The 24,719-nt window shown below is 42.5% G+C and overlaps 1 protein-coding gene and 1 long non-coding RNA gene across 3 annotated transcripts in view; one reads left to right on the forward strand and one right to left on the reverse strand.

The window, feature by feature from the left end:
• Nucleotides 1–5,382: 5,382 nt before the first annotated feature.
• LOC116357472 (uncharacterized) lies at nucleotides 5,383–7,832 on the reverse strand. The gene is made up of 2 exons (XR_004205473.1): nucleotides 7,570–7,832; nucleotides 5,383–6,625 (listed from the first exon to the last, which is right to left on the reverse strand). It is a non-coding gene; the product is annotated as an uncharacterized LOC116357472 (long non-coding RNA).
• A 408-nt stretch (nucleotides 7,833–8,240) lies between these two features.
• Nucleotides 8,241–24,719, forward strand: part of LOC109870291 (ubiquitin carboxyl-terminal hydrolase 22-like) — a 43,048-nt gene continuing 26,569 nt past the window's right edge. For both annotated transcript variants that reach the window (XM_020460731.2, XM_020460732.2), the window contains exon 1: nucleotides 8,241–8,734. In XM_020460731.2, coding sequence (XP_020316320.2) covers nucleotides 8,615–8,734 — 120 coding nt within the window. In that variant the 5' untranslated portion in view covers nucleotides 8,241–8,614. The remainder of the gene's footprint in view (nucleotides 8,735–24,719) is intronic.

The following is a 24,719-nucleotide window of genomic DNA, read 5'->3' on the forward strand; positions in this document are numbered from 1 at the left end:
TGGTCATTTATGAACATTTGAACATCTTGGCCATGTTCTGTTATAATCTCCACCTGGCACAGCCAGAAGAGGACTGGTCACCCCTCATAGCCTGGTTCCTCTCTAGGTTTCTTCCTAGGTTTTGGCCTTTCTAGGGAGTTTTTCCTAGCCACCGTGCTTCTACACCTGCATTGCTTGCTGTTTGTGGTTTACAGGCTGGGTTTCTGTACAGCACTTTGATATATCAGCTGATGTAAGAAGGGCTATATAAATACATTTGATTTGATTTGATTCATAGGGGAGGTACGTGATGCGATGTTGGCTCTCTCTGCTGGGAGTACATGAGCTGGGCACCCCGACACGGATATCTCCAATTGGAGGTAATTAGGGGAAAGTGCCAACCAGCCCTGGACGCCAAATAAAAGGAGCACTGTAACACACCGCCAGGCAGGACGGGGAGAGACCAACACAGAGCCAAAGCTGAGAAGAAGGACCGAGCCAAACCTACGTGATTTTCTTTGTTATGTTTATTTTATGCCCGAGTAAAGTTGTTTGTGGACTAAAACTTCCCTGTCCCTGTGTTAATCTCTGCACGCTCAACCCAACACCCCATGGTTTACCACAGTCATCAGTGAAGAGGCGACTCCGGGATGCTGGCCTTCTAGGCAGAGTTGCAAAGAAAAATACATATTTCAGACTGGCCAATAAAAATGGGCAAAAGAACACAGACACTGGAGTCTGCCAAGAAGGCCAGCATCCCGGAGTTGCTTCGTCACTGAGACTGGTGTTTTGCAGGTACTATTTAATGAAGCTGCCAGTTGAGGACTTGCGGGGCGTCTGTTTCGCAAACTAGACACTCTAATGTTCTCTTCCTCTTGCTCAATTGGGCACCGGGGCCTCCCTCTCCACTTTCTATTCTGGTTAGAGGCAGTTTGTGCTGTAGTAGTACACAGCGTTGTACGAGATCTTCAGTTTCTTGGCAATTTCTCGCATGGAATAGCCTTCATTTCTCAGAACAAGAATAGACGGTTCTATTTGTTTCTAGACATTGTGAGCCTGTAACAAAACCCACAAATGCTGATGCTCCATATAGTCAACTAGTCTAAAGGCCAGTTTTATTGCTTCTTTATTCAGGACGACAGTTTTCAGCTGTGCTAACATAATTGCAAAAGGGTTTTCTAATGATCAATTAGCCTTTTAAAATTATGAACTTGGATTAGCTTACACAATGTGCCATTGGAACACAGGAGTGATGGTTGCTGATAATGGGCCTCTACAACTATGTAGATATTCCATAAAAAATCTACCATTTCCAGCTACAATAGTAATTTACAACAGTAGCAATATCTACACTGTATTTCTGATCAATTTGATGTTATTTTAATGGACAAAAAATTGCTGTTATTTCAAAAACAATAACATTTCTAAGTGACTTTTGTACAGTAGTATTTCTCCTGTCTTGTCACATTCTGACCTTAGTTATTTTGTTATGTCTTTGTTTTAGTATGGTCAAGGCCTGAGTTGGGTGGGTTGTCTATGTTCCTTTTTCTATGTGGTGTTTTTGTGTTTGGCCTGGTATGGTTCTCAATCAGAGGCAGGTTAGTTGTCTCTGATTGAGAATCATACTTAGGTAGCCTTTTCCCACCTGTGTGGTGTGGGTGGTTATTTTTGTATCTGTACCAGACAGATTTCGTTCTCTTGTTGGTTTTGTATTTTAGTGTTCTGAGTTCTATTAAAGAATATGAACACTTACCACGCGCATTGGTCCTCACCTTCTTCCCCCACAGACAACCGTTACACATACATACAGTACATATACCAGTGCATTCGGAAAGTATACAGACCCCTTCCCTTTTTCCACATTTTGTTACGTTACAGCCTTATTCTGAAATGGATTAAATCTACAAACTATACCCCATAATGACAAAGTGAAATCAGGTCTTCAGACATTTTAGCAATCATATAAAATATAAAAAAACGTATACCTTATTTACATAATTATTCAGACCCTTTGCTATGAGACTCGAAATTGAGATCAGGTGCATCCTGTTTCCATTGATCATCCTTGAGATGTTTCTACAACTTGATTGGAGTCCACCTGTGGTAAATTCCATTGACTGGACATGATTTGGAAATGTACACACCTGTCTATATTAGAGGTTGACCGATTATGATTTTTCAACGCCGATACCGATACCGATTATTGGAGGACCCAAAAAAGCCGATACCGATTCATCGGCTGATTTGTAATAATGGCAATTACAACAACACAATAATACATCAATAAAATCAATTTAGCCTCAAATAAATAATGAAACATGTTCAATTTGGTTTAAATAATGCAAAAACAAAGTGTTGGAGAAGAAAGTAAAAGTGCAATATGTGCCATGTAAAAAAGCTAACGTTTAAGTTCCTTGCTCAGAACATGAGAACATATGAAAGCTGGTGGTTCCTTTTAACATGAGTCTTCAATATTCCCAGGTAAGAAGTTTTAGGTTGTAGTTATTATAGGAATTTAGGACTATTTCTCTCTATACGATTTGTATTTCATATACCTTTGACTATTGTATTTTCTTATAGGCACTTTAGTATTGCCAGTGTAACAGTATAGCTTCCATCCCTCTCCACGCTCCTCGAACCAGGAACACATCGACAACAGCCATCCTCGAAGAAGCATTACACATCGCTCCACAAATGCCGCGGCCCTTGCAGCGCAAGGGGAACAACTACCCCCAAGTCTCAGAGTGAGTGACGCCCCCGATTGAAACGCTATTAGCACGCACCGAGCTAACTAGCTAGCCATTTCATATCGGTTACACCAGCCTAATCTCGGGAGTTGATAGGCTTGAAGTCATAAACAGCGCTGCTGTCGAACGCACAAAAGTGCTGTTTGAGTGAATGCATACGATCTTACTGGTTCCTACCATCGCTCAGTCAGACTGCTCTATCAAATCACAGACTTAATTATAACATAATAACACACAGAAATACGAGCCTTTGGTCACTAAAATGGTCAAATCTGGAAACTATCATTTAAAAAATGTATTTCAGTGAAATACGGAACCATTCCGTAATTTATCTAACGGATGGCATCCCTAAGTCTAAATATTGCTGTTACATTGTACAACCTTCAATGTTATGTCATAATTATGTACAAATCTGGCAAATTAATTACGGCCTTTGTTAGGAATAAATAGACTTCACACAGTTCGCAACGAGCCAGGTGGTCCAAACTGCTGCATATACTGCTTGCACGGAACGCAAGAGAAATGACACAATTTCCCTAGTTATAAGAAATTCATGTTAGCTGGCAATATTAACTAAATATGCAGGTTTAAAAATATAAACTTGTGTATTGATTTTAAAGAAAGGCATTTATGTTTATGGTTAGGTACATTGGTGCGCAACGACAGTGCTTTTTTCGCAAATGCCCTTGTTAAATCATCACCCGTTTGTCAAAGTAGGCTGTGATTCAATGAGAAATTAACAGGCACCGCATCGATTATATGCAACGCAGGACACGCTAGATAAACTAGTAATATCATCAACCATGTGTAGTTTAACTAGTGATTATGTTAAGATTGATTGTTTTTTATAAGACAAGTTTAATGCTAGCTAGCAACTTACCTTGGCTTCTTGCTGCCCTGCCGTAACAGGTAGTCAGCCTGCCACGCAGGCTCCTCGTGGAGTGCAATGTAAGGCAGGTGGTTAGAATGTTGGACTAGTAACCAGAAGGTTGCAAAAATGAATCTCTGAGCTGACAATGTAAAAATCTGTCGTTCTGCCCCTAAAAAAGGCAGTTAACCCACCATTCCTAGGCTGTCATTGAAAATAAGAATGTGTTCTTAACTGACTTGCCTAGTTAAATAAAGGTGTAAAAAAATACAGATTACCGATTATTATGAAAACTTGAAATCGGCCATTCCGGTTAATCGGTCAACCTCTAGTCAATATAAGGTTTGACAGATGACATTGCATGTCAGAGTAAAAACCAAGCCATGAGGTTGAAGGAATTGTCCGTAGAGCTCAGAGACAGTATTGTGTCGAGGCACAGATCTGGAGAAGGGTACCAAAAGAATTCTGCTGCATTGAAGGTCCCCAAGGACACCGTGGCCTCCATCATTAACTGGGAGAAATTTGGAACCACCAAGACTCTTCCTAGAGCTGGCCGCCTGGCCAAACTGAGCAATCGGGGGAGAAGGGCCTTGGTACTGGAGGTGACCAAGAACCCGATGGTCACTCTGACAGAGCTCCATAGTTCCTCTGTGGAGATGGGAGAACCTTTCAGAAGGACAACCATCTCTGCAGCACTCCACCAATCAGGCCTTTATGGTAGAGTGGCCAGATGGAAGCCACTCCTCAGTAAAAGGCACTTGACAGCCCACTTGAAGTTTGCCTAAAAGACTCTCAGACCATGAGAAACAAAATTCTCTGGTCTGAGGAAACAAAGATTTAACTCTTTGGCCTGAATGCCAATCTGAATCTGGAGGAAACCTGGCACCATCCCTACGGTGGAGCATGGTGGTGGCAGCATCATCCTGTGGGGATGTTTTTCAGCGGGCAGGGACTGTGAGACTAGTCAGGAAAGGACAACAACCCTAAGAACACAGCCAAGACAACGCAGGAGTGGCTTTGGGACAAGTTTCTGAATGTCCTTGAGTGGCCCAGCCAGATCCCGGACATGAACCCCATTTGACATCTCTGGAGAGCCCTGAAAATAGCTGTGCAGCAACTCAGCCCCATCCAACCTGACAGAGCTTGAGAGGATCTGCAGAGATACAGGTGTGCCAAGCTTGTAGCGCCATACCCAAGAAGACTAAAGGCTGTAATTGCTACCAAAGCTGCTTCAACAAAGAACTGAGTAACGGGTCTGACATTTTACGGAAACTTGATATTCTTTTTTTATTTTACAATTTTGCAAACATTTCCAAAAACAAGTTTTGCTTTGTCATTATTGGGTTTTGTGTGCAGATTGATGAGGGGAAAAAATATTTAATACATTTTAGAATAAAGCTGTAAAGTAACAAAATGTGGAAAAAGTCAAGGGGTCTGAATACTTTCGGAATGCACGATATATAGTTTACTATTTAATCTGAATTATTTTCATGTTCAGACATTTTAAATGTACTGTAACTTTGCCTGTTCCTGATAATTACAGGCATCCACTAGGTGCTTCTATCATGCATTATTACATCTATTTAAAATACATATTAATCAACACCAAAATGTCTCTAACAGACCAAAAGGGAAGACAACTGTTTATCAAGTGCCACACTGTTTTCTTAATTTTTGCCCTTGAAAACCAAACCCAGAATCAAACTGAAAAGACATTTGAAACCCTTAGACATGCCTCCCCCGTCCTTCCTTTCAGAATGTTAAGTATCAAAGAAAATGTCAACAAAGTGGAATTTCATTGTGTTTTATTAACACCATAATTTGCTAAAGTACAAGATGTGTTATGGTATGCTTAGATGAGTTCATTAAGTGCCATATGAAAATAAAGAGCTATACAAGGTACATTTCAAATATTAATAAATCACAAGGAGTTATCTTTAGCCATTAGATAACCATGTATGAAGAAAGCTGTACAAGACAACAAAAAAACACAAATCAAGAGTTATGCTTAGATAATAAGGTAGAGCTGACAGAGAGAGCTTTACCAGGCACAAAATACAAGACCTATTTAAAAACACAAAGTATTAGGCCCGAGTCTAAATACCACATAGATTAACATATTTGGAGCACAGAGTTAGTCTGAATGACTGGAACTCATCTACTATCCTTGGCAGCATGTGTGAAATAGAATGCCTTCAGTTTAAGAATAACATCAGCACAGAACTTCACATCAAATGGCACATCAATAACAACTTGCTTGGATGGAGCCCAGACAAGTAGTTTGCATCTCTCCAGTCCTGTGTAGAACATGCCCATTTGCACCTGCAAGTAGTACCCACGGGCTCCATTAGGTTGCCGCTGAGGCATCAACCAGTTTCACATCAGTGAGTTTGCCAGAGAACAGTTTAGTCAGAGACTCACACTTCTTACTCAGAACAGGACATTTGATTTCTAGAAGTGTGTAAGCCACCTGCTCGTTCTCCTTGCCAAATGTGGTTGCTGAGTTCCCATGGGACATGGAGAAGAGATGCTCCCACACAAAGTTGTCGGGATTTTTTGTGGTGCGCACAGGAAACTTCTTTGCTGAGCATAAGGGATCCGAAGTTTACGTGCGCCATAACACGCATGGGAGGCTCTCTGTGCTTTAGTGACCTCCTTCAAGGTGGCACATTTACACTCCTCCAGCTTAACATGAACATCATAAAATGACAGCATTTCTGACACTGCATATTTATGCCATGTTCACCATGAGGCTGATGTTTGGTTTAGCTTTGATACACTTGTGCAGAAGGATCTCCACTGGAACATTGGCCCCTTCCACACTCTTCTTAAGTGCGTTGTGGGAGATGTAGAGATGGAGAAGCGGGCGGGTTTCTGTCAGAGAACTCGTCACTTGGTTTGTGATGTTTGAAACATATCCCGCTCAACCTTTTTGGAGCTAAATTCCGCTGCGTCTCCGAGTTCCACTGGCATTGCTCATACAGTATGTACAGGACATCCATGTCAATCCTCCATAGATAGCATTCTGCACCTTCAGCAAAAAAAAATACTGTTAGAATAGTAAATTACAGTACAGAACACTGGTTTACATGGTGCTCACAGTTGACTAGTTTAAACAGTTCCATTTTAACTAGTAGGTTTAAGTTATGCTGGTAATGACCAATTTCCTTGTAAAATTCACCTTGATTCTGTACCTACCTCATTGTCATTCGAGATTAGACTGATATATTTACACAATGAGCCATTGAAACCAAGAACTGTGTGTGCATGCTGTAATAGTTAACATTATCAGTTCTGGTCAGTGATATGGTATAATCACAATTAGCTAGCTAGCTAAGTAACTAGCTGACATCAAACGTATCAGTCATAAACAAAAAGACAGCGAGCTTGCTACTTTCCATAGTATTGCAGCTGCATGACTGCAAGACTTCCCCTGCCCCTACAACAAGAACACCCTGCAGTCTCCACCGATGATGATGATACAAGATGATACAAGAATCCAGGCAGAATGATGGTTTGTTTTGGTCTGACTGGGCTGGACATCTGCTTTGAGGAACACTAGGTTGTCATCCTCAAAGTGAATAAACACCCACCCAACTTTGCCACTGTGGAGGTATTGATATGCATCTGTGCTTTTGTAGCTCCTCATCTCTGAGCCATCCACACAGACAGACAAGATTAAATAATTGAAGAAGTCTTTGTAGGTGATATGTGGCCATTTTTTCATATCGTCCTCCCCCTCTTGAATAATCCGCAGATGTGGCCCAGACTTGCCATTCAACTTTGAAAGGTTTTTCTTGGTGTGATTTTACGACATTTTGAGCTAGCTAGCTAATGTTCGCAAACACGGCAAGAATATCACAACGGATGTCCTCCACAAAACTGAACGTTCAGACATTGTTTTGTTTTCCAGGTTCTTAAATAAGGTGAATACATGAGGCCAACTTTACCATATTATCCTGGAGGCATACTTACACATCCTGTCTCATTACTATGAGTGAACGATATCTCTGAACTTTAAACAAATTCTAATACAAAATCTTTGTTCAGCTTCTTTCTATTCTGTGGTTGCATGAAATAGCAAACATAATGTGAATTCAATAATGACATTACTTTATCTTTGTTACTCCCTGATAAAACAGTAACATCCTTTACTGCAGTTAAACAGTGGGTTAAATAGATTCCACGATCCGGATTCGATCCGAATTTACGCAAGTGCTTGGTTCAGTTCTCGCCCTGTGTGCACCCATGCTTGCAGAACTGTACGCCCACCTTGATGTATAGCGCCGCCCACCGGGCGAAATGTCGTGAAAAGAGTGTGTCCACCAAGGAAAGAGGACCACTGGAGAGGAAGCATGGTGGTGTTTCGCCCAAAAGACAAAACCTCTGTATTTGTTTCGAACAGTGTAACACAGATAGAAAAATTAGGTTAGTTATAACAATATTTGAGTCTAATGTACAGTACCAGCGCTTCATGTAGCCAATGGGAGTCGTTTTACGAGCGGATAAGGCGCGTAATAAATAATTGAGTCAATCACAATATCAGTTTCCAAATAGGGGCGGGACATAATACGGAAACGATACCCACACACGCCAATCAAAACCAGGCACTCCTTTCCATTGGCCGATCGAGAAATGAATGAGGTGGGGCTTGCAGCAACGCTCGCGGTGTTCTGTTGAAATTCCATTGCCGAACATTAGCTAGCTAAAATAACTGGAACTAAGGATATAGCTTCCGAAGTGTGGCCAACGACCAATACCACCCAAATGTGGATTTAATTTGGGAAAAATATGTCAAAATTCTGGAATGGGATTACTCAAGGATTGCTTTGATGTGTACTGCATTTACCTCCGATTTAGCTGTGGCTACCTCTCAAGCTAGCCGAATCGGAACAATCGGCGGATAACTGGCTAACTAACGTTAAACGTAACTAACTTAGCTAGCTAATTATTTAACGTCAGGACTAGGACGGAACACGTTTCATCGTTAAAAATACACAAAACGAATGTTGTTACTGTCATGAGTCCAGCCGGGTGCCCCCATGTGAACGGGTTCAAAGTGGATAACTGGAAACAGAATCTACGGGTCATTTACCAATGCTTTGTGTGGAGTGGGTCTGCCGAAACCAGGAAACGCAAGGTAAACCTTTTAAACGTTAGTTAGCTAACGTTGGCTACTACTAACTCGCTCAGAACATGTATGCAGACCGCTTCTCGAGAGAACAGTGCCTACAACGTCTCTCTGGCTAGCTGTCGTACATCGTCATTGTTACCAAGCCACACACACACACAGACCCTGTTTTTTTCCCGATTAACTGGTGATATATTCGACTGTTTCCCTTGCACGGACAGACCTTGTCCAACGTTAGCTAGGCACACATTTTCAGGCATTTCTTTTTCTCGGCTTGGGCACTTGTAAGTTTGCTTACGCGGACTGCTGCAGTTTTAGACAAAATTGACACTGACTGAGGGTTTGTGTGTGAGAGACTGTTCGTTAGCTCAGCTCACTACCTAAACCCCCTGCGTCTCTTGCATCACAAAATCTGAGTGTCAACTCTGCCCATGTGTGCGCGATCATGTTTAAGCACTCCCAGTTCAAAACTGAAATGTAATGGCAAAATGTAGATTTCCGCCTAAATAGACATACCCAAAAGTAACTGATATTCATGTGTAATTACAAGATTCTGACATGTAATAACTTGGTATATTTGGAAAGAGAACATCTGGGAGACTGAGGAAATGATCAGGAGTTACATAGTTCAGAATACACAAGTTTTTCTTTTGCGTCATCTTTCATTGACAAGCTATAAGTGAGTTATTGATGACTAGACCTGGAAATTCATCAGATGGCTTCCACAGCATGTGAACAATAACATACAACATGGGATTGATAGAGCTAACAACTAGAAATGTATATTTTATTTTACCTTTATTTAACTAGGCAAGTCAGTTAAGAGCAAATTCTTATTTTCAATGACGGCCTAGGATCAGAGGGTTAACTGCCTTGTTCAGGGGCAGAACGACAGATTTTGTACCTTGTCAGCTCGGGGATTAGATCTTGCAACTTTTCGTTTACTAGTCCAATGCTCTAACCACTAGGCTACGCTGCCACCTCAAATGGGGAATCCTGGGTACATTCAAGTGTCCTTTTAAACGCTCCAAAGGGTCCAAATGTGCTAATTGCACAGGATGTGCCTAAAAGTTATTGTTCACTATTAAAACAACATTCTTACCACATCAACCTCTCACAAACATTGTGGTGGTGTCAGGGAACATACAGGGGATATCCAAGTGTTTTTTTTATATTTCTTATATTTCCCAACCTAGTCACTCATTGGACATTTTGATTTTGCCATTAAGTCATACGTCATGGAAATAGGCTAGATTTGTTCCTACCAGCTTAAAGATTAACTTCATACCAACCAGGTATCTATAGCTCAAACACAGACCAAATCTAGGCGTACCTTGTAAGATGTTTGGTGAAAATGTTGTGTATAATAAATATTTTAACTCTCGGGACTGGTGATCAATAACGGTAGATCACAGGCAGACACATAAGATATTCTCATGGTCTGTGGAGTCCCTGCAATCGGTGTGTATCAACGTATTCCGTGTTTATTTTGTTCATGCTTCGCAACGCTAACCGGAATGGAGGTAGCAGCCATCTTGAAATGAGGTCATCGGCTTGGCCTTCCCTTATCAGTTTGTATGCTCATATATGGTAGTAAGTCACACCAAAGATTTGAAGGCACCGATCAATAGCCAAGATACTCAGCTGTCCGCAGACACACCGATTTTGCACATAGGGGCTACCGTTCTAATACCAGACTGAATTGAATTTAAAAAACAAATGGGGTTTACATTTTTAAGAGTAACGTCATTGCATTCCCAGCTAGCTACATTGCTGGTCTCTCTGGAAAGTATCTTGTTTTTTACATTGAAAATAAGTAAATCATGCCATGCTTCCTGAAGAACATGAACACAGTACTTTGGTTGTCTCATCCAAATGTGCAATACCTCTATATCTACTTTTATGGTACGCCATCAGCACTCATCAAATAAAATTGTATTTGTCACATGTTTCGTAAACAGGTGTAAACTAACTATGAAATGCTTACTTACTGGCCTTTTTCGACAATGCAGAGAAACATAGAAAAATTGTAACACGAGGAATAAATGTATAATGAGTAATGATAACTTGGGTATATACACTGAGTGTACAAAATGTTAGGAAAACCTTCCTAATATTGAGTTGGACCCAATTTTGCCCTTAGAACAGCCTCAATTCATTGGTGCATAAACTCTACAAGGTGTCGAAAGCGTTCCCCATGGATGCTGGCCCATGTTGACTCCAATGCTTCCCACAGTTGTCAAGTTGGCTGGATCTCCTTTCGGTGTTGGACTATTCTTGATATACACAGGAAACTATTGAGCGTTAAAAATCCAGCTGCATTGCAGTTCCACGTTGGGGTACACACTCAAAACCTGCGCGCCTGGCAACTACTACCATACCCTGTTCAAAGGCACTTTTGTCTTCCCCATTCACCATCTGAATGGCACACATACACAATCCATGTCTCAAGGCTTAAACATCCTTCTTTAACCTGTCTCCTCCCCTTCATCTACACTGATTTCAAGTGGATTTAACAAGGGACATCCATTAAGGGATCATAGCTTTCACCTCTATTCACCTAGTCGGTTTGTCATGGAAAGCGCAGGTGTAAGAAATGTTTTGTACACACAGAGTGTACACGGTGTACCAGTACTGAGTTAATGTTGCAGTGGTACAAATTAATTTGGGTAGATATGAACATATAGGTAGGGATAAAGTGACTAGGCAATAGGATAGATAATAAGCCGTAGCAGCAGTGTATGTGATGAGTTGGTGCAAAAGGGGATCAATGTAGATAGTCCGGGTAGCTATTTGGTTAATTATTTAGCAGTCTTATGGCTTGTGGGTAGTGTCCTGTTCGTGCATCAGTACCGCAATGGTACAGACCGACACAACATTCAACTGATAATCTTATGTCCGTTTGGACCCAAGTACAGTCTGGGGATATTGCTAACTAGCTGTTGTAAAATCAACATGACATGTATTTCCATAGCATGTAAATGTAACCCATGCTCCCATTGGATACAGACAGTGCTCATTATCGTATTAATTCATCCCAAAAGTGTTCATTGGTGTCAGCGCTCTATGCAGGTCAGTCAAGTTCTTCCACACCAATCTCAACAAACCATTTCTGTATGGACCTCGCTTTGTGCACTGGGGCTGTTTCATGTTGAAACAGGAAAGGGCCATCCCCAAACTGTTGCCACAAAGTTGGAAGCACAGAATTGTCTAGAATATCATTGTATGTTGTAGTGTTAAGATTTCCCTTCACTGGAACTAAGGGGACTAGCCCGAACCATGAAAAACAGCCCTTGACCATTATTCCTCCTCTAAACTTTACAGTTGGCACTATGCGTTGGGGCAAGTAGCGTTTTCCTGGCACCCGCCAATCCCAGATTAGTCCGTCGGACTGTCATATGGTGAAGAGTGATTCATCACTCCAGAGAAGACGTTTCCACTGCTCCAGAGTCCATTGGTGGCGACCTGTGCACTCCAGCCAATGCTTGACATTGTGCATGGTGATCTTAGGCTTGTGTGCGGCTGCTCGGCCATGGGAACCCATTTCATGAAGCTCCTGACAAACAGTTCTTGTCCAGACGTTGCTTCCAGAGGCAGTTTTGAACTCTGTAGTGAGTGTTGCACCCGAGGATAGATGATTTTTACACGCTTCATCACTCTGCGGTCCCATTCTGTGAGCTTGTGTGGCCTTCCACTTCGCAGCTGAGCCATTGTTGCTTCTAGACGTTTCCACTTCACAATAACAGCATTTACAGTTAACGGGGACAGCTCTAGCATGGCAGAAATTTGACAAACTGACTTGTTGGAAAGGTGGCATCCTATGACTGTGGCACGTTGAACGTCACTGAGCTCTTAGTAAGGCAATTCTACTGCCAATGTTTGTCTATGGAGATTGCGTGGCTGTGTGCTCGATTTTTATACACCTGTCAGTAACGGGTGTGGCTAAATTAGCCGAATCCACTAATTTGAATGTAAATTTAGCTACATTTAGAGACTATGCCTGTTGGAGTTTGTGTGGGTGGGCAGTGAAATTTCCATTCGCATACATTTTCAAAGGTTAGGCTGACTTAAACCAACTTATCCCACCCTTGTGTTTTTTCTGAGTTCATCTGTCAAGTTACACTGAGAGGCTGCAGTGACGGTTTCAATGTACAGTGTAGCTTCCTTCTTAATGGTTTCAACATAGAAGAAATGTAACAGTTTCTTCTCGGGGGGGCTCAGCTTGCTTAACAGCAACACACACACAGTGTATCCAGTAATGGTAAGGTAAAAGGTAACCACCTCACTATCTAAAAACATTATGAGCAGTACTGACTGAGTCCCCATAAGACTGCTGGTTTGTATCAGTAATGCTACATAATAATCTACCATGGCTCTTGAAAAGGGGCCCATGGATCATAAAGTCATTGATGCTGCATGAAACAGACAGTTCATAAGACAATTCATAACCCCACCCCCACCCACCAACTCTCCATGTCTGCTGGAGCCTCTATATTTGTTTGACTCCACGCCATTCAATCATATAAGATGTTGAAAGTACTGTCATCGTGCGTTAGGCCCGGCAAGCTTAGATTTATTGCATGGATTGGTAATGTAAACCTAACTATTCACTGGGTAGTGGTTAGTTATGGGGAGGGACGGTGACACCTGTGTTCAGAGCTGTCGCAGACTAGGCTTGTATTTAATCAGGGCTGGCGGACTGTCTGGGGGGTGTGGAGCAGGTACTACACAAAGATTTATCAGTTCAAACACTAGCGTCTTTTGCTCCTTTCTTCGCCCCCTCTTTCTGTCAATTTCTTTCTCGCCCTCTTTCTCTTTATGCCTTCCTTTCTTACTCTCACTTCCCCCCCACACACACATGCAGTTGCCCCTGCTCCATGGATACCTCAATTAGGATAAATGGAGTGAATGTTGCATGGATGGAGGAGGAGAACTAACAGATCAATCATCTGGGGAGGACCTCCTAATGAGCAGTTGAATTGCTCATCGGTCTGCTTTATAAACACCGTTTCTGCCCTAAGATGAACAGACCCAAAGAGATGAGGTGACATACCATTGGCAACCATCCAGGTTGTGCTGTACAGCACACTGTAGCAAAATGTTTTGAAACAGAAAATAAAAAGGAGAGTTTCTAATCAGGAAAATGTAGGTATTATCTCCCTGTATCATTCTATTTCAAACCTGTTCCATGTCTCAACCTAGTCTGTTTTCTCTTTTGATACTGTGCCTACCTCCTAAACCCCACAAAGACTCCATTTGAAGAAGAACCAGCATACCGTGTGAAGTCCCCTCAACACCTTGGACCAGCCACTCTTCTTTGCAGATGGGTCTTTGAGTTATCTGATTGTTGAGGAAATCGTAGCGCCTAACAAGCTGTATAGCAGCAGTACATCAATAATTCATGCACATTGTAACCAGCAGCTATTTTTCATGCTGATGTATAGGCTACAGCGAGTGTGTTCAGAATACATATGATCTCCAGGCTGCTGGTTGAGATGAGGGGCTCAAGGTTATTTTCTCATTTATGTTACCTCTTGAGAGAGACCAGTTCTGGTGACTGCAGGTCATTGTCCACCTGCCCAGTCCCTGCTGGGTTTTAGAGAGCGTGTGTGTGTGTGTCCTAGCGCAATGGTAGGAGGAGTGGCTTGCACACACAGCCTCACACACACACTGTTGCATATTTATGCTTCTTCATAATTCATGGACACAATGAGGAAGTGGATAGATCTCGTTTCTCATGATAATCAGTAAAATTAACATTTATAAAATGGATTACTAGCTTTTTGAGACTAAAAAAAACTATGACCAACCACCCATCTTTGGAGTAGTTAGGTCTATTTCCCTGCTTTGAAAGGCTGCTGGCTACTGTCCTGGGAGACTTTCAGCAATTGTGCTAAGCTCACGATATGCTAACTTAAATCATCTCAAAACTGCACCCAGAGACATAAAAATGGTATCCATGAGATTCTCTGACTCTGGGTAATTAAACTTCCTGAATCTCAAAATATCACAGTATCCCTTTAAACATGCTGCAGCGTTCTGACTGGAATAAATATGTAATGTTTATATTAAAGGGCGTCTGTCATTTGATATACTAGCTCTGAAATATAGCCTAGGGATAACATTTTTGTTTACTTCAGGACCGTAGGTACATTTCCCAACCAGAAGCCATAGATTACAGGCAACATCCACACTGAGTTAAAGGCTAGAGCTGCCGCTTTCAAGGAGCTGGACACACATCCGGACTCTTATAAGAAATCCCGATACGCCCTCAGACGAACCATCAAACAGGCAAAGTGGCAATACAGGACCAAGATCCAATCCTACTACACCAGCTCTGACTCTCGTCGCATGTGGGAGGGCTTGCAAACTATCTCCGATTTACAAAGGGAAACCCAGCTGCGATCTGTCCAGTGACGCAAGCCTATCAGATGAGCTAAATACCTTCTATGCTAGCTTTGAATCTATCAACACTGAACCATGCATGAGAGCATCAGCTGTTCTGGACGACTGTGATCACACTCTTCGTAGTCAATGTTAGTAAAACCTTTTAAACAGATTAATATACACGGATTACCAGGACGCGTACTCAGAACATGCGCTGACCAGCTGGCAAGTGTCTTCACTGACACATTCTACCTCTCCCTGACCGTCTGTAATACCTACATGTTTCAAGCAGACCACCATAGTCCCTGTGTCCAAGAACGCCCAGGTTACCAGACTATCGTGCCGTAGCACTCACACCTGTAGCCATGAAATGCTTTGAAAGGCTGGTCATGGCTACAGGCTGGTCAACACCATCATCCCAGACACCCTAGAACCATTCCAATTCGCATACCACCTCAACAGATCCACAGATGATGCAATCTCTATTGCACTCCACACTGCTCTTTTCCATCTGGACAAAAGGAACACCTGGTGGAAAATCTGTCAACTTTGAGAAAAAACTATTTATATTGGAGTTGTCTCGATGGTTATGCATATTCATAGCATGAGATTAGTAGCATAGCATCTCTTTCCATTGAATACTGATGGTTGATGTCAACAACCCTCATCGAATATTCAAAAAGGATTACAATAATGAGATGTATCCACCAATCCAAAGAAAGGATAGGCGAGAGCTAGATGTTTTTTTTTGGACAACTCCCATTGTTAGGGCAGAGAAACCTGTATCTTGTCAGTATATCCATAATATTTTCTACAGCTCAGCATTCAACACCATAGTGCCCTCCAAGCTCATCACTAAGCTAAGGACTCTGGAATTAAACATTGCTCTCTGCAACTGGCTTCTGCACTTCCTGGCGGGCCACCCCCAGGTGGTGATGGTAGGCAACAACCCATCCGCAATGCTGACCCTCAATACGGGGCCTCTCTGGGGTGCATGCTTACTCCCCTCCCGTACTTCCTGTTCACCCATGACTGCGTGGCTGTGCACGATTCCAATACCATCATTAAGATGACGATAAGACAGTCTACAGGGAGGAGGTCAGAGACCTGCCAGTGTGGTGCCAGGACAAAAACCTCTCTCAATGTAAGTAGGAGAAAGGAGCTGATAGTGGTCTACAGGAAACAGAGGGCCGAGCACACCCCATCCACATTGACGAGGCTGTAGTGGAGCAGGTCGAGAGCTTCAAGTTCCTCGGTGTCCACATCACTAATGAATTATCATGGTCCACTCTAGAGGTCGACCGATTATGATTTTTTTTCAACGCCGATACTGATTATTGGAGGACCAAAAAAGCCGATACCGATTAATCGGGCGATTTAAAAAAATTATAATAATAATACATTTTTTAACATTTTATTTTAAATGTATTTGTAATAATGACAATTACAACAATACCGAATGAACACGTATTTTAACTTAATATAATACATCAATAAAAATCAATTTAGCCTCATTAACATGTTCAATTTGGTTTAAATAATGCAAAAACAAAGTGTTGGAGAAGTAAAAGTGTAATATGTGCCATGTAAAAAAGCTAACGTTTAAGTTCCTTGCTCAGAACATGAAAACATATGAAAGTTGGTGATTCCTTTTACCTTAGAATATTAAAGTCTCATGTTAAGAGGTTTCAGGTTGTAGTTAATATAGTATTTATAGGACTGTTTCTCTATACCATTTGTATTTCATATACCTTTGATTATTGGATGTTCTTATAGGCACTATAGTATTGCCAGTGTAACAGTATAGCTTCCGTCCCTCTCCTCGCCCCTACTTGGGCTCGAACCAGGAACACATCGACAACAGTCACACTCGAAGCAGCGTTACCCATCGCTCCACAAAAGCCGCGGCCCTTGCAGAGCAAGGGGAATAACTACTCCAAGTCTCAGAGCGAGTGACGTTTGAAACGCTATTGGCGCACACCCAGCTAACTAGCTAGCCATTTCACATCGGTTACACCAGCCATTAGGCTGATAGGCTTGAAGTCATAAACAGCTCTGTGCTTGCGAAGGCAAAACGCACGAAAGTGCTGTTTGAATGAATGCTTACGAGCCTGCTGCTGCCTACCATCGCTCAGTCAGACTGCTCTATCAAATCATAGACTTAATTATAACATAATAACACACAACTACAAGCCTTTGGTCATTAATATGGTCGAATCTGGAAAATATCATTTCGAAAACAAAACGTTTATTTCAGTGAAATACGGAACATCTAACGGGTGGCATCCCTAAGTCTAAATATTCTAGATAGGACACTCTAGATAAACGAGTAATATCATCAACCATTTGTAGTTATAACTAGTGATTTATTATTATTATTATTATTGTTTTTTATAAGATAAGTTTAATGCTAGCTAGCAACTTATCTTGGCTTCTACTGCATTCGTGTAACAGGCAGTCTCCTTGTGGAGTGCAACGAGAGGCAGGTGGTTATAGCGTTGGACTCGTTAACTGTAAGGTTGCAAGATTGAATCCCCCGAGCTGACAAGGTGAAAATCTGTCGTTCTGCCCCTGAACAAGGCAGTTAACCCACCGTTCCTAGGCCGTCATTGAAAGTAAGAATGAGTTCTTAACTGACTTGCTTAGTTAAATAAAGGTATTAAAAAAATATTTAAAAATTATATATATATTTTTTCAAATCGGCTCCCTAAAACACCGGTTTCCGATTGTTATAACTTGAAACCGGCCCTAATTGATCGGCCATTCCGATTAATCGGTTCGACCTCTAGTCCACACACACCAACATAGTCATGAAGAAAGAGGGCATGACAAAGCCTCTTCCCACTCAGGAGGCTGAAAAGATTGGGTTTGGGCCCTTAGATTCACAAAAGGTTCCACAGCTGCACCATTGAGCATCTTGATTGGCTGCATCACCACTTGGTATGGCGACTGCTTGGTTTCCGACCAGCAAGACGCTACCGAGGGTAGCGCGTATGGCCCAGTACATCACTAGGGCTGTGCTCGCTACCATCCAGCACCTCTATACCAGGTGGTGTCAGAGGAAGGCCCTAAAAATGGTAACATACTCCAGCCACCAAGTCAGACTGTTCTCTCTGCTACCGCACGGCAAGCGGTACCGATGCAACAAGTTTGGAACCAACAGGACACTGAACAGCTTTTGCACTAACTCTTTTGACTCATCACATACGCTCCTGTTACTTTTTTATTATCTATCCTGTTGCCTAGTCACTTCATCCCTACTTATATGTACATATCTACCTATATTACCTTGTACCCCTGCACATGACTAGGTAGGTACTGGTACTGGTACTGGTTATTGTTTCTCATTGTGTACTGATTATTTGTTTTTTTCCTATTATATCTCCTTTTTTCTCTGCATTGTTGTGAAGGGCCTGAGCATTTCACTGTTAGTCCACACATGTTTATGAAGCGTATGACATTTGATCTATCTGGCACTTCTGAGCTCATTTGCTTTCTATCCCATCATGTCTTGCATTTCACAGTCACGCTCTCAGTCTCTCTCTGTTTTTCAGTCCGAGCATTACAGCAACATTGTTGGTCAGTTCACAGGGGATCTTTCCATCAGCCTGCTGCTCACCTCTCCTTTTGATGTTTGTCTGATTTAGTCGCCACTGTTGCACTTCTGCTGCCTAGCCCCCTTTCACCCTCACCGCACCATGCCTCCTCGCCAACACAGAGCAGCCCTTCTCTCACTCTGGCCCAGCCAAGCACTGATGTCATCCCGGAAGAAGACCAATCAACATTCTTAGGCCTCGCTCACTCTTGTCCAATTCCACATTGAACACCAGTGTGTGAGCTAAAATGCATCAGCATGAATGGGTTTGTGCCTGTGTCATTTGTGCGTGTGTGTCAGGGTTTCCGTTAAGAAAATGGAGCCAGACAACGTGACGGGAAGATTTTAATTTACCGGCCATTTGTGAAATTTACCGTACCCATATGCATTTGGTGCATAACCCATTAGGTTGTCCACCCACGGTGCTCACAATGACAGAAATCACATTTTAGGTTAGGGGAATAAATCCTAATCTAATGTCCTCCGGATGCAATGTTTTGCACACTGTCCTACCAATCTCTGCAGAGCGCATCGGAGTATAATCTAATCAAAATCACATTTTATTGGACACATACACATATATTTAGCAGATATTATTGCGGGTGTAGCAAAATGCTTGTGTTCCTAGCTCCAACAGTGCAGTAGTATCTAAGAATTCACAACAATACACATATAAAAGTAAAATAATGAAATTAAGAAATATAAATATTAGGACGAGCAATGTCCGAGTGGCATTGACTAAAATACAGTAGAATAGAATACAGTATATACATATGAGATGAGTAAAGCATTATGTAAACATTATTTAAAGTGGCTAGTGTTCCATTTATTAAAGTGACTAGTGAATCCATGCTAGAGGTTATTAGAGGTTGGCCAATTTCAAGTTTTCATATCAATCGGTGGGCGCCTATTACATTGCAATCCGCAAGGAGACTGTGTGGCATGTTTGACCACCTTTTACGCGAGTGCAGCAATCTGAAGGACCTTGTGGCTGCAAGGAGCCACGGTAAGTTGCTAGCTAGCATTAAACTTTTCTTATAAAAAAACAATCAATCTTCACATAATCACTAGTTAACTACACATGGTTGATGATATTACTAGGTTAACTAGCTTGTCCTGCGTTGCATATAATCAAAGCGGTGCGTGTTAATTTACCATCGAATCACAGCCTACTTCAACTTTGAAAAGCATATTTGCGGAAAAAAAGCACAATCGCTGCACGAATGTACCTAACCATGAACATCAATGCTTTTCTTAAAATCAATACAGAAGTATATATTTTTTTAAACCTGTGCATTTAGTTCAAATAAATGCATGTTAGTAGGTAATATTAACTAGCGAAATTGTGTCACTTCTCTTGCGTTCAGTGCAAGCAGAGTCAGGAAATAGGCAGCAGTTTGGGCCACCTGGCTCGTTGCGAACTGTTGTGAAAACCATTTCTTCCTGACAAAGACTGTAATTAATTTTCCAGAATAACATTGAAGGTAGTGCAATGTAACAGCAATATTTAGACTTGGGATTGCCACCTGTTCGATAAAATACGTAACAGTTCCGTATTTCACTGAAAGTATAAACGTTTTGGTTTTCAAAATGATAGTTTCTGGATTTGACCTTATTAATGGGGCGGCAGCCTAGTGGTTAGAGCGTTGGACTAGTAACCAAAAGGTTGCAAGATCGAATCCCCTAGCTGACCAGGTAAAAATTTGTCGTCATCCAATAGTCAAAGGTGTATATAGAAATAGTCGACGTGTAGTTTACGTGTCATAATTCCTGTAATAACTACAACCTAAAACTTTTTAACTGGGAATATTGAAGACTCATGTTAAAAGGAACAACCCAATGTTCTGAGCAAGGAACTTAAACTTTTGCTTTTTTACATGGCACATATTGCACTTTTACTTTCTTCTCCGGCATTGTTTTTGCAGTATTTAAACCAAATTGAACAGGTTTCATTATTTATTTGAGACTAAATAGATTGATTTATGTATTAAGTTAAAATAAAGTGTTTATTGTTAATTCGGTATTGTTGTAATTGTCATTATTACAAATATATGTATCTTATATTAAAATCGGCAGATTTGAATCAGTATCGGCTTTTTTTGGTCCTCCAATAATTGGTATCAGCGTTGAAAAATCATAATCGGTTGACCTCTACTATGTGTATATAGGTCAGCAACCCACCTGAATAACTGGGTCGTAGCCGACTAGTGATGGCCATTTAACGGTCTGCTGGTCTTGAGATGGAAGCTGTTTTTCTGTCTTGGTCCCAGCATTGATGCACCTGTACTGACCTCGCCATCAGGATGATGGTGGGGTGAACAGGCTGTGGCTCGGGTGGTTTATGTCCTTGAGGATCTTTTTGGCCTTCCTGTGACATTGGGTGCTGTAGGTGTCCTGGAGGGCAGGCAGTTTGCCCCCGGTGATGCATTGGGCAGATCGCATCACCCTCTGGAGAGCCCTGCGGTTGTGGGCAGTGCAGTTTCCATACCAGGCAGTGATGCAGCCTGACAGGATGATCTCAATTGTGCACCTGTAAAAGTTTGTGAGGGTCTTAGGTGCCAAGCTGAACATTTTCAGCCTCCTGACGTTGAAGAGGGCCTCCTGATGATCTTCACCACACTGTCTGTGTGGGTGGACCATTTCAGTTTGTCAGTGATGTGTACGCTGAGGAACTTTCCATCTTCTCCACTACGGTCCTGTGGATGGCGGCGTGCTCCTTCTGCTGTTTCCTGAAGTCCACGATCAGCTCCTTCATTTTGTTGGGAGAGGAGTTATTTTCCTGGCACTACACCGCCATGGCCCTCACCCCCTCCCTGTAGGCTGTCTTGTCATTGTTGGTATTCAGGCCTACTTCTGTTGTCATCTGCAAAGATAAGAGTTTTTGGCCACACGGTCATGGGTGAACAGGGAGTAGAGGAGGGGGCTGAGCATGCACCCTTGTGTGTTGATGATCAACGAAGTGGATGTGTTGTTTCTTACCTTCACCACCTTGGGGGGCCCGTCAGGAAGTCCAGGTCCCAGTTGCACAGGGTGGGCTTCTATGGTGTTGAAGGCGATTAACCCCCAATAAAGGAGTGGTTCTGCAGGTGGTGACCAGACCACTTCTCAGTTCCTATGCTTCCTGGCTGATGTTTTGGTCACTTTTGAATGCTGGCGGTGCTTTCACTCTAGTGGTAGCATGAGACGGAGTCTACAACCCACACAAGTGGCTCAGGTAGTGCAGCTCATCCAGGATGGCACATCAATGCGAGCTGTGGCAAGAAGGTTTGCTGTGTCTGTCAGCGTAGTGTCCAGAGCATGGAGGCGCTACCAGGAGACAGGCCAGTATATCAGGAGACGTGGAGGAGGCCGTAGGAGGGCAACAACCCAGCAGCAGGAGCGCTACCTCCGCCTTTGTGCAAGGAGGAGCAGGAGGAGCACTGCCAGAGCCCGGCAAAATGACCTCCAGCAGGCCACAAATGTGCATGTGTCTGCTCAAATGGTCAGAAACAGACTCCATGAGGGTGGTATGAGGGCCCGGCGTCCACAGGTGGGGGTTGTGCTTACAGCCGAACACCGTGCAGGCGCCCTGTGCTCTTCACAAATGAAAGCAGGTTCACACTGAGCACATGTGATCGACGTGACAGAGTCTGGAGACGCCGTGGAGAACGTTCTGCTGCCTGCAACATCCTCCAGCATGACCGGTTTGGCGGTGGGTCAGTCATGGTGTGGGGTGGCATTTCTTTGGGGGGGCCGCACAGCCCTCCATGTGCTCGCCAGAGGTAGCCTGACTGCCATTAGGTACCGAGATGAGATCCTCAGACCCCTTGTGAGACCATATGCTGGTGCGGTTGGCCCTGGGTTCCTCCTAATGCAAGACAATGCTAGACCTCATGTGGCCGGAGTGTGTCAGCAGTTCCTGCAAGAGGAAGGCATTGATGCTATGGACTGGCCCGCCCGTTCCCCAGACCTGAATCCAATTGAGCACATCTGGGACATCATGTCTCGCTCCATCCACCAATGCCACATTGCACCACAGACTGTCCATGAGTTGGCGGAAGCTTTAGTCCAGGTCTGGGAGGAGATCCCTCAGGAGACCATCCGCCACCTCATCAGGAGCATGCCCAGGCGTTGTAGGGAGGTCATACAGGCACGTGGAGGCCACACATACTACTGAGCCTCATTTTGACTTGTTTTAAGGACATTACATCAAAGTTGGATCAGCCTGTAGTGTGGTTTTCCACTTTAATTTTGAGTGTGACTCCAAATCCAGACCTCCATGGGTTGATAAATTTGATTTCCATGGATAATTTTTGTGTGATTTTGTTGTCAGCACATTCAACTATGTAAAGAAAAAAAGTATTTAATAAGAATATTTCATTCTTTCAGATCTAGGATGTGTTATTTTAGTGTTCCCTTAGTGTTCCCTTTTTTTTGCAGTGTATTTAATCTAGCAAAAATGACTAACTAATTTCTGACCAAATTAGCAGTTACTGACCTTTTGCTTGGTGGGGCAGAATGGATCAGTGTATCAATGTGTCCACATGGCTGGTGGTCTTGCATTAGTTGACTTTAAACTTTTAGGTTTTTTTCATTCAGATTTTTATGATTAACCACATGAAACGAAAACAACATTATTATTGAAATGAAACGGTTCCACAAAAATGCACATATGACAATCTTAACTCACACGCAGAACAGTTGAAATGTTTCAAGCTTCCCTAAACTTGAAACTTAAAAATAATAATTGTCTCCACATTTCCATGGTTGGATTTTGCCTGTAGGCTACTTTGAAATTAGGTAAGACATGCCTCATAATATGAATTAAAACAATCAGGATTCAAAAAATTATGTTTTCAAAATGCATACTGCCTCCATCTAAAGTGGTGGATGACGTGTTGCCTGCACTTGAATGGTGAATGGGAGGCACACTTTAACTACCAGTTGAACATTTTTTATAAGCTGGATTTGCCTGTTTTTGCAATTAGTTTAGGTTAGTTTTATCTCGTTAACATTTAGCTACGTGATTTCGCTATTAGTTTGTGCTATTTTTGTAGCCTGGTTAGAGGTCCAATGGGCTTTTCTTGCATTTTTAGCGCCCCCTTGTGTGCTATGCTGTTAATGGCGTAAATCCCCGTATGAAAGAAGGATGGTATGACAATATGAAAATCTGGATACCACCCAGGCCTAGGTCCTACAAAGGTTGTAATGATGAACTTAGCATTTAGATAGGCCTTGATCTGATCTGTCTCCAGCTCTCTTTATCAGATGGTCTGGTCACGGGCGAGGCTGTGATTGATGCACCCCCTAATAGCATATCAACACCAACTGGGAAGACTGCTGACAACATTGCCTCGCCTGCCTGCTACAGAGGAGGGATGGCGGGAAAGGATGGGGGACTGTGGAAAAAAGAGAATGGGAGAGAGGATAGAGAATGCATCCATACTGGTTAAAATACAGATGGAGAAAGTGGAGAGAATGATGAGAGGAATAGATGGAAAGGAAGAACGAAAGAAGAGGGAGAGTGAGCAGTGGAGGAGAGATGTATGACGACGGGGGTGTGAGAGGGCAGGCTGTGAGTCTGGGACAGACCAAGGAGAGAGGGAGTCTGAGAGCAGCTGTACTGCAGTGCAGAATCCTGTTGTCACGATACCCACATTTTCTTTTTTTTTACAACTTTATTTAACGAGGCAAGTCAGTTAAGAACACATTCTTATTTTCAACGACGGCATAGGAACAGTGGGTTAATTGCCTTGTTCAGGGGCAGAACAACAGATTGAATCCCTGAGCTGACATGGTAACAATCTTGCAACCTTACTGTTAACTAGTCCAATGCTCTAACCACCTGCCTCACGAGGAGCCCGCCTGTTACGCGAATGCAGTAAGAAGCCAAGGTAAGTTGTTAGCTAGCATTAAACTTATCTTATAAAAAACAATCAATCATAATCACTAGTTATAACTACACATAGTTGATGATATTACTAGTTTATCTAGCGTGTCCTGCATTGCGTTTAATCGATGCAGTGCGCATTC

This window comes from Oncorhynchus kisutch, linkage group LG25, assembly GCF_002021735.2.
Source record: "Oncorhynchus kisutch isolate 150728-3 linkage group LG25, Okis_V2, whole genome shotgun sequence".
In the NCBI taxonomy this organism is placed as follows: Eukaryota; Metazoa; Chordata; class Actinopteri; order Salmoniformes; family Salmonidae; genus Oncorhynchus; species Oncorhynchus kisutch.